Genomic DNA, 11117 nt, shown 5'->3' on the forward strand with positions numbered 1-11117 from the left:
TTTAATGATAAAATGGTATAAAAAAATAACACTTGATAATCTAAAATTATTATATATATATATATATATATATATATATATATATATATATATATATATATATATATATATACACATATACACACACACACACATACATATACATACACACACATACAGTACAGACCAAAAGTTTGGACACACCTTCTCATTTAAAGATTTTTCTGTATTTTCATGACTTTGAAAATTGTACATTCACACTGAAGGCATCAAAACTATGAATTAACACATGTGGAATTATATGCTTAACAAAAAAGTGTGAAAGAACTGAAAATATGTCTTATATTCTAGGTTCTTCAAAGTAGCCACCTTTTGCTTTGATGACTGCTTTGCACACTCTTGGCATTCTCTTGATGAGCTTCAAGAGGTAGTCCTTAAATGAGAAGGTGTGTCCAAACTTTTGGTCTGTACTGTACATATATGCAAACATATACATACACGAAAATGACCCTCCACATAATTCATCAGGTCAGTATGATTACAGTGATACTAAACTTACATGGATATTATTTATATTTGCTGGTTTAAATAAAAACTCCAGAAGTTTGCAAACAAAATTTGGTTTGTGTCGCCATTTTCGGAGACCCATAATATTTTTTTTCTGGCAAAGATGCTGTATAATGGCTTATTTTTTGGTGTGGTGAGCTGTAATTTTTATTGGTACAATCTCAGAGTACTTCTAGTATTTTTTATTGCATTTTATGGAGCAATTCTAAGTTTTTTTTGCTTTTTAGGGGGAGGGGAGCTCCATAGGAAAAGCAAGATGGCACCAAAGGGGCATTTAGAAGTCCCCCTGCTGCCGCTGTAACTCATTGGAACACCCAAAACTGTTGGAACCACTTTCATGTCGCAGCCAGAGATGGACAGCAGAAACTAAACAGCAGTGATCGGAGCCAGCTCTGATCACTCATTCCAGGTAGTAACATAGTATCATAGTCTTCCTTCAACCTTAAAAACTAAGTCCATCTAGTTCAACCCATAGCCTAACATGATCCAGAGGAAGGCAAAAAAAAACATGTGGCAAACACTAAGCTCCACATTGGGGAAAAAAAATTCCTTCCTGACTCCATACGACAATCAGACTAGTTCCCTGGATCAACGCCCTATCAAGGAATCTAGTATATATAACCTGTAATATTATACTTTTCAAGAAAGGCATCCAGGCCCTTATTAAATTTTAGTAGTGAATCACTCATTACAACATCATGCGGCAGAGAGTTCCATAGTCTCACTGCTCTTACAGTAAAGAATCCGCGTCTGTGATTATGATTAAACCTTCTTTCCTCCAGACATAGAAGATGCCCCCTTGTCTCCGTCTCTGGCCTCAGAGTAAAAAGATCAGTAGAAAGGTCTTTGTACTGTCCCCTCATATACTTGTACATAGTAATAAGATCACCCCTAAGCCTTCGTTTTTCCACAGTAAATTACCCCAAGTGTAATAACCTGTCTTGGTATTGCAGACCCCCCAGTCCTCTAATAACCTTGGTCGCTCTTCTTTGCACCCGTTCTAGTTCAGCTATGTCTTTCTTATACACCGGAGACCAGAACTATACACAGTATTCTAAGTGTGGTCGCACTAGTGACTTGTATAGAGGTAAAATGATGTTCTCCTCATGAGCATCTATGCCTCTTTTAATGCATCCGATTATTTTATTTGCCTTTGCAGCAGCTGCCTGACACTGGCCACCACGTGAGCTTGTCGTCCACCAATACACCCAGGTCTTTTTCAGTGACAGTTTTGCCCAGTGTTTTACAATTAAGCATATAATTATACATTTTATTTCCTCTGCCCAAGTGCATTACCTTACATTTATCCCCATTAAAGCTCATTTGCCATTTATCAGCCCAAACTTTAAGTTTATATAGATCCTCCTGTAATATAAAATTGTCCTCCTCTGTATTGATTACCCTGCAGAGTTTAGTGTCATCTGCAAATATTGAAATAATACTCTGTATGCCCCCTACAAGGTCATTAATAAATATGTTAAAAAGAAGGGGGCCCAATACTGACCCCTGTGGTACCCCACTGTTAACTGAGACTCAGTCTGAGTGTGTTCCATTAATAACCACCCTTTGTTTCCTATCACTGAGCCAGGTCTTAACCCACTTACATATATTTTCCCCTATCCCCATTGTTCTCATTTTATGTATAAACCTTTTGTGTGGAACCGTATCAAAAGCTTTTGAAAAGTCCATATACACAACATCCTCTGCATTTCCTTGGTCCAGTCCGGAACTTGCCTCCTCATAAAAACTTATCAGATTAGTCTGACAGGAATGGTCCCTCGTAAACCCATGTTGATATTGTGTCATGAGGTTATTCTTCTTCAGATACTCTAGTATAGCATCTCTTAGGAAACCCTCCAGGATTTTACCCACAGTAGAGGTTAAGCTTACTGGCCTATAATCTCCAAGTTCGGTTTTTGTCCCCTTTTTGAATATTGGCACCACATTTGCTATACGCCAGTCCTGTGGTACAGACCCTGTTATTATGGAATCTTTAAAGATTAAAAATAATGGTCTATCTATGACGTTACTTAATTCCTGCAGTACTCGCGGGTGTATCCCATCCGGGCCTGGGGATTTGTCAACTTTATTGATTTTTAGACGCCGCCATACTTCCTGCTGGGTTAAGCAAGTGACATTTACTGGAGAATTTTTGTTATCACTAATCATGTTTTCTGTCATGCGATTTTCTTGTGTAAATATGGTTGAAAAAAAATCATTTAGCATATTGGCTTTTTCCTCATCCTCATCCACCATTTCACCCAGACTATTTTTAAGGGGGCCAACACTATCATTTTTTAGTTAAAGAATATTTTGGGGTTATTTTTACTTTCTCTGGCAATGAGTCTCTCTGCCTCAATCTTTGCTGCCTTGATTTGGTTTTTACAGAATTTATTTAATTTTCTATATTTATTTAATGCCTCATCACTACCTACTTGCTTTAGTTCTCTAAATGCTTTCTTTTTGTCACTTATTGCGCCCCTTACAGCTCTATTTAGCCATAATGGTTTCCTTCTATTTCTAGCATGTTTATTCCCATAGGGTATATATTGTGCACGGGTCCTATTCAGGATGCTAATAAATGTCTCCCATTTGCTTTGTGTAGTTTTAGGTCTCAAGATATCGTCCCAGTTTATTGCACTAAGATCATCTCTCAACCGTTGGAAATTTGCCTTCCTGAAGTTTAGTGTCCTTGTAACCCCTCTACTACACAGCCGACACCTACCATGTAGGGACAGGCTCAGCCTCTGAGCCAGCATTATTCACCTGAATCCAAAGTATGTTGAGCACGTACATCACAAGTCGGGAATGGTTTAACCACTTAATGACCAACATGTTTTTACAGCAAGTGTTAGGGTATGAATACACGTGGTGGTAATATTGCAAATTATCTGTCCAGATTTGTCAGAAAAAAAGTATGCAATGTGCTACAGTACGAACAAAGTGGATGAAATTGTGAAAAGTCCTATCCACTGTGGAAGAAAAAAAAAAATGACAGAGCAAACTATTTTTAAACTGCCGCATGTTAATTCTTTCTGCAGATTTATCTTCCTTTGGTGGTATCCAGAGCAAATCTGCTCCAAAATGTGCACATATCCAGAGCAAATCTGCTCCAAAATGTGCACATACAACATGTAGATTGTGGCACAGATGGAGATCTGCACAGCACATTTTAATTGCCCGAATCACTGCAATGTAACAGATACTTGACTAAGGCCTCATTCAGACATCCAGATTTTTTTCTTCTTTTTTTGCATACAATAAAAATAGCACGTTTTTCATCAGTGTGCTAAATTCGATTTTCATCCCTTTGTCCATTTTTTACCACCAGTAAATTCCTTTTTCTGGTATGCAGAAAAAAAGTAAATATTTCCAAGCATCTCCTATCCAAAAAAACAGTAAAAACAGCAGCACACAGCAGAAACATGGCTGACATCTGCATGTTTTTTTTCCACTGACTTTGGTTGTCGACTTTGATCCGCAACACAGATCAAAAACTGACATTTATTTATTTTTTGCTTGCAGGCACCTGGTCTGCAAAAAAAAAACCAGAAACGTGTGATCAGCCCCATAGACTGTAATGGGTAACTGTTCTATCCATGAAAAACAGATGATTGGGGCCCCCGGCAGACCTCTCCCACCCCGGCAGACCTCTCCCTCCCTCGCAGACCTCTCCCACCCCGGCAGACCTCTCCCTCCCTCGCAGACCTCCCCCACCCTCCCTGGCAGACAACTCCCTCCCCGGCAGACCTCTCCCTTTATAGCTTGACACTAATGGGGCTTTACTTTCGGCAGCTAAAACAGAATCGATCACCCAGGAAGCCACGAGCAAATGCAAGCTCCTCCTACAGGGCAAATATGGTATTACAGGACACTAATTCATTTGATCTGCGTTGAGCTGCGGCTCTCTGCTCTGATGAATAAAAAGGTTTCCTTCCCGAGTCCTAATCAGTCTATCCTATATCCCTCTAAAGGAGATCTGGAAAAGTAGAAAGAAAAATATATATATAATTTGCAATATTTAAAATAACTGCAAAATACACAGTCAGATGTAGCATAGCTGAATTTGTCCTAATAGCTACTTGCTTGCAGTTTTGCAGAGAATGTAAATGTGATACAGTTAGGTCCATATATATTTGGACAGAGACAACATTTTTCTAATTTTGGTTCTAGACATTACCACAATGAATTTTAAACAAAACAATTCAGATGCAGTTGAAGTTCAGACTTTCAGCTTTCATTTGAGGGTATCCACATTAAAATTGGATGAAGGGTTTAGGAGTTTCAGCTCCTTAACATGTGCCACCCTGTTTTTAAAGGGACCAAAAGTAATTGGACAATTGACTCCAAGGCCATTTCATGGACAGGTGTGGGCAATCCCTTCGTTATGTCATTCTCAATTAAGCAGATAAAAGGCCTGGAGTTGATTTGAGGTGTGGTGCTTGCATTTGGAAGGTTTTGCTGTGAAGTAAACATGTGGTCAAAGGAGCTCTCCATGCAGGTGAAACAAGCCATCCTTAAGCTGTAAAAACAGAAAAAACCCATCCGAGAAATTGCTACAATATTAGGAATGGCAAAATCTACAGTTTGGTACATCCTGAGAAAGAAAAAGCACTGGTGAACTCATCAATGCAAAAAGACCTGGGCGCCCACAGAAGACAACAGTGGTGGATGATCGCAGAATAATCTCCATTGTGAAGAGAAATCCCTTCACAACAGCCAACCAAGTGAACAACACTCTCCAGGAGGTAGGCGTATCAGTATCCAAATCTACCATAAAGAGAAGACTGCATGAAAGTAAATACAGAGGGTTCACTGCACGGTGCAAGCCACTCATAAGCATCAAGAAAAAAAGGCTAGACTGGACTTTGCTAAAAAACATCTAAAAAAGCCAGCACAGTTCTGGAAGAACATTCTTTGGACAGATGAAACCAAGATCAACCTCTACCAGAATGATGGAAAGAGAAAAGTATGGCGAAGGCGTGGTACAGCTCATGATCCAAAGCATACCACATCATCTGTAAAACACGGCGGAGGCAGTGTGATGGCTTGGGCATGCATGGCTGCCAGTGGCACTGGGTCACTAGTGTTTATTGATGATGTGACACAGGACAGAAGCAGCCGAATGAATTCTGATGTATTCAGAGCCATACTGTGTGCTCAGATCCACCCAAATGCAGCCAAACTGATTGGTCGTCGTTTCATACTACAGATGGACAATGACCCAATACATAAAGCCAAAGCAACCCAGGAGTTTATTAAAGCAAAGAAGTGGAATATTGTTGAATGGCCAAGTTAGTCACCTGATCTCAACCCAATTGAGCATGCATTTCACTTGTTAAAGACTAAACTTCAGACAGAAAGGCCCACAAACAAACAGCAACTGAAAACCACCGCAGTGAAGGCCTGGCAGAGCATCAAAAAGGAGGAAACACCGCGTCTGGTGATGTCCATGAGTTCAAGACTTCAGGCAGTCATTGCCAACAAAGAGTTTTCAACCAAGTACTAGAAATGAACATGTTATTTACAATTATTTAATCTGTCCAATTACTTTTGGTTCCTTTAAAAATAGGGTGGCACATGTTAAGGAGCTGAAACTCCTAAACCCTTCATCCAATTTTAATGTGGAGACCCTCAAATGAAAGCTGAAAGTCTGGACTTCAACTGCATCTGAATTGTTTTGTTTAAAATTCATTGTGGTAATGTCTAGAACCAAAATTAGAAAAATGTTGTCTCTGTCCAAATATATATGGACCTAACTGTATATTATATAATGTGACATTAAACATCCATAAAGAAAATGGGCAAAATTCACGACAAATACCAATTTAAAGTAAAAGAGGTCACGTTTTACAGACACCCAAAAAGAACAACTGCGTCAGCGGTGAACTTCTGACAACTAGAACACATGAGAGAGGCGAGACATCCTGCACAAAGTGGAGAGGTAAACGCTCACTGTCGGTTACAGGCAATTATTCATTATTAAACTAAAAGATCCCATTTTACATAGAAAAAGGAGAAAAAAAATTGAGCTTCTTTTCCCATTCTGCAGAAATTAAAGCATAATCTACACAGATGACCCCTGACCTCGCACACAATATCTGGTGGTGATGAGCCTACAGAGGTGCAGCGGCAGCACCACAGCTCCATCAAGTGGTCACTCAAGGGATGGCAGGATTAAATGAACACTGGGTATGGACATGTTATCTGGAAGATTAGCAGTAAGAAAAGGGCAAGGTGGCATTCAAGTGAAGACCCTAGATTGTAGCCGTATGTATACAGATGTGCAGATAAAGTCTTCACAGGGCTGAATACTTGTTATTCCTAGGAACCACCAAAGTACAGGAAGTGTTATCATAGGGACATCTATCCTCGTGGGCTGCAGCATTTGAAATACTTTTTTTAAATGTATATTTTCACGTCCACTAAAGGGTGCAAAGCGTCTGGTAATTCTTCTTTATGAATATATTTTCCAACTTTGAGAAAAAAAATTGTGTTTTTACTTAAATTCATGTATTTGGCTTTAAAAATCGTTATTTTTGCAATTGGGTTGCAATAAAATTTTCAAGCAGTTTTGCTTTTACAGGCTCTGTGATGTGATCTATGGTCATAAATCAGACAGAAAAAGACACATACAAATCTGCAAACTCGCACGTGAGACTGTCAAAACGAGCTCACTGACGGAATCTCAGTTAACTCATTCCGCAGCCAGCAATAGGCAGTGTAACGCAGGAGCAAACGGTGCTTCGTTTTTAGTGAAAATTGTAAAATGATTTTTAGCCAAAAATACAGGCATTTACGGTAAGTAGAAAAAAAAGTGGTGTTGTGCAGGGGGAATATAGTGCTAAACATAGATTTGCCATTTAGGACCTTTGGAAAGAAGCTACGGGAGAGGACCACGTGTGGCTGCGCCTGGTCTTACCCTCACACTGTCCAATCAGAACACACACCTTTGATAATGGGAATACTTACGCCCAGTTGTCAATTAATTCATACATTTCCAGGAGGAGTAATAGAGGAAACGGAAAACACAGAGTTACGTGAAAAATTGCTCCAGGATTTCCACTTAAAGGCGAACACAAGTACTTAGTAACTGGTACTATAATATTTTAATGGAAAATGTGACTTTTTGTTCTAAAAAGGTGTAATAAAAGGTTAAAAGGCAAAAAAAAGAGCATATTTGATTTTTCTGAAAATTTTTGAATCATGTGCGCCATTTTGAAGAAAACATCCCCCTCAATAAGTCTACAAGACAAAAAAAAGAAAACGGACTGAAAAAAAAAAAATATACAAATGATGGATCAGGAACATTGGAGCCAGATCATTAAGAAAGTGTTGTGCACATCAGGCTTAGCAAAGGGCTCGCCGGTGAACAATGCGCCAAATTCATTAAGAGATGCACGCCACTAAATGAACTTGGCGCATCTTCTCAATGTCGTGCGCCTCTGTGCACCTCACCAGAAATGGTCCTGCAGTCAGAGATGGCAATATCATTTCTAGCGTAAAAAACGCTGACACTATTGTGAAATATTAGGGGCAGGTGAGGCTACACTCAGTCACCTTCCCAGCACTGCCCATCTTGAAAACTGCAAAAGTAGCGAAATTTGTGCACAAGTTTACATTCTGCGAAAAGTTTGCGACTTTCAAATCTTTTACACAAATTCTCTGCTGTAAAAGTTTTGATGAATCGGGCCCTATATACCTCTTGCTCGCAGTACACTGTGTGCCTGCTTTCCCAGGAGCACGCCCGCCTGTCTCGCAGTATAAGTTTTGATGAATCAGGCCCTACATATATCTTTTTATGCCTGCGTTGCCCCGACGCATGTCCGCCTGCCTCGCCCCGACGCACGTCCGCCTGCCTCGCCACCTTCCCCCCACCCCCAATTACGTCCTTCTGTCTCACTTCCCCCGGGGCACGACCGCCTGCTTCACACCACTTCCCCGAGCCCGTCCGCCTGTCTCACCCGCCGCACGTCCGCCTGCCTCCTCCCACCACACGTCCACCTGCCTCTCACTGGCCCACATATACGCATCTCTCTCAGTATAGGTCTCATCATACCTTTATACAAAGCAAAGTAGAATACAATAGTCGGGAGTGTATTTCGTGAATTTCCCATCCCCCCTGAGTGCAGCTGTATGAAGTCAATCCTCGTTATTCCTATCATACCACTGATTGGCGCCGCTCATATTTTCATACCGCCTTAAACAGTGGCCTGATACAATACGCAGAAGCAATCCCATGCTGCTAAATCTTCAAAGGAAAAAAAATGGAATTCCTCGAGATGTCGGCTCTCCTTAAAGGATAAAGACCCTGATCAAAGCCGAGTGAGACCAGAAGGAAAATGCAAGTCGACAAGGGCAAGAAAAGGGGATGAAATGCAGTTTGTTTATGACAAGTGCGGACAGAAAAGCCGCCACATGTGACCCCTGGACTGGTGTCCGCAGCACTTGTGTTCCCCCTAGAATATGGGCCAGCAACAAACAAACTATACGGAATAATGAATATTGTAGAACGTTAATGAAGTCGTGGTCCTAGAGGACTAATAAGACTTTTAATTGCTGTAATTCCACGTCATTACCTCTCATCTCTGCACACAGGGCATCGGACGGCACCCGGTCTTCTGGAAGGGCCTGGGAATGTAGGTCATATTCTTTCTGTAATATTCTTGGCTGCGTGAAGTAATCATTTGTGTCCCGCGGTTTGATCTCACTCATTATCATGTGCAACTGAGCTGCAGCTTCTGGAGAGACAATGGAAACAGTCAGCAAGGGACGGTCAACCGAAAACGGCTTTGTCTCTGAGGCTTCACCTCGGTACCCCGACTGTTTTAGGTAACAGGACCCAAAGCGGCCAAAAAGCTCAGCGGTTACATGGTGCAATCCCAAGAGAGACGCGTTTCAGGACAAAAAATAATCCAGCAACAGACTAATATAGAGAAGATTATAATCACACAAATACTGTATGTGTCAGCTGGGGCGGAAGAAACGTCTGATGGGAAGGGTAAGACTTTATTCCCTTTATTGGGATGGTGAATTCCACAACACAACTGAAAGTCATCACCTGTCCACAAGATAGAGGATAACTTACTGATCGCTGGGGGTCCCGATTGATGGGATCCCCTCCGATCCCGAGAGTTCTTACTTAATGGAATGGAGGTGCGCATGCTCCACCTCGGCTCCATTCATTGTCTAGGGGCGCTGGACTCCGCTTTCTCTAGAGGTCCCATAAACAAGAAAAAGGAGCATAACGGGCAATCGGCGGATCCCAAGAAGTCGGACCCCCAGCAATCACTAAGATAGAACTCTCAACGGTAGGAATAGCAATGATATAGAGAGGGGGGTGGGGAACAGAGAGAGAGAGGGGGGGGGAGGGGGGAAACAGGGGGGGGGGGGAGAGGGGGGGAAACAGAGGGGGGAGAGAGGGGGGGAAACAGAGGGGGGAGAGAGGGGGGGGGGAGAGAGAGAGAGAGAGAGGGGGGGGAGAGAGAGAGAGAGAGAGGGGGGGAGAGAGAGAGAGAGGGGGGGGAGAGAGAGAGGGGGGGGGGAGAGAGAGAGAGGGGGGGAAGAGAGAGAGAGAGGGGGGGAGAGAGAGAGAGAGGGGGGAGAGAGAGAGAGAGGGGGGGAGAGAGAGAGAGAGGGGGGAGAGAGAGAGAGAGGGGGGAGAGAGGGGGGGAGAGAGAGAGAGGGGTGGGAAGAGAGAGAGAGGGGGGGGAGAGGGGAGAGAGAGGGGGGAGAGAGGGGGGGAGAGAGAGGGGGGGAGAGAGAGAGGGGGGGAAGAGAGAGAGAACAGGGGGGGGGAAGAGAGAGAGAGAACAGGGGGGGGAAGAGAGAGAGAACGGGGGGGGGGGGGAGAGAGAGAGAGAGAACAGGGGGGGGGGGAGAAGAGAGAGAACAGGGGGGGGGAGAGAGAGAGAGAACAGGGGGGGGGGAAGAGAGAGAGAGAACAGGGGGGGAAGAAGAGAGAGAACAGGGGGGGGGAAGAGAGAGAGAGAACAGGGGGGGGAAGAGAGAGAGAGAACAGGGGGGGGAAGGAGAGAGAGAGAGAGAGAGAACAGGGGGGGGGAGAGAGAGAGAGAATAGGGGAAGCGAGAGAGAGAACGGGGAAGCGAGAGAGAGAACGGGGGAGAGAGAGAACAGGGGGGAGGAAGAGAGAGAACAGGGGGAGAGAGAGAGAGAACAGGGGGAAGAGAGAGAGAGAACAGGGGGAAGAGAGAGAGAGAGAACAGGGAAGAGAGAGAGAGAGAACAGGGGAAGAGAGAGAGAGAGAACGGGGGAAGAGAGAGAGAGAGAACGGGGGAAGAGAGAGAGAGAGAACGGGGGAAGAGAGAGAGAGAACGGGGAGAGAGAGAGAGAGAACGGGGGAAGAGAGAGAGAGAACGGGGGAAAGAGAGAGAGAGAACGGGGGAAGAGAGAGAGAGAGAACGGGGGAAGAGAGAGAGAGAGAACGGGGGAAGAGAGAGAGAGAGAACGGGGAAGAGAGAGAGAGAGAACGGGGAAGAGAGAGAGAGAGAACGGGGGAAGAGAGAGAGAGAGAACGGGGGAAGAGAGAGAGAGAGAACCGGGGGAAAGAG

At 43.3% G+C, this 11117-nt stretch overlaps 1 protein-coding gene across 2 annotated transcripts in view; it reads right to left on the minus strand.

Moving 5' to 3' along the window:
* THADA (THADA armadillo repeat containing) overlaps positions 1-11117 on the minus strand; it is a 659309-nt gene that overhangs the window by 580850 nt on the left and 67342 nt on the right. For both annotated transcript variants that reach the window (XM_073672037.1, XM_073672036.1), the window contains exon 20: positions 9126-9287. In XM_073672037.1, the coding sequence (XP_073528138.1) occupies positions 9126-9287 (162 nt within the window). The remainder of the gene's footprint in view (positions 1-9125; positions 9288-11117) is intronic.

This window comes from Phyllobates terribilis, unplaced genomic scaffold (assembly GCF_046119375.1).
Source record: "Phyllobates terribilis strain yellow unplaced genomic scaffold, ASM4611937v1 Scaffold_3__8_contigs__length_932513732, whole genome shotgun sequence".
In the NCBI taxonomy this organism is placed as follows: Eukaryota; Metazoa; Chordata; class Amphibia; order Anura; family Dendrobatidae; genus Phyllobates; species Phyllobates terribilis.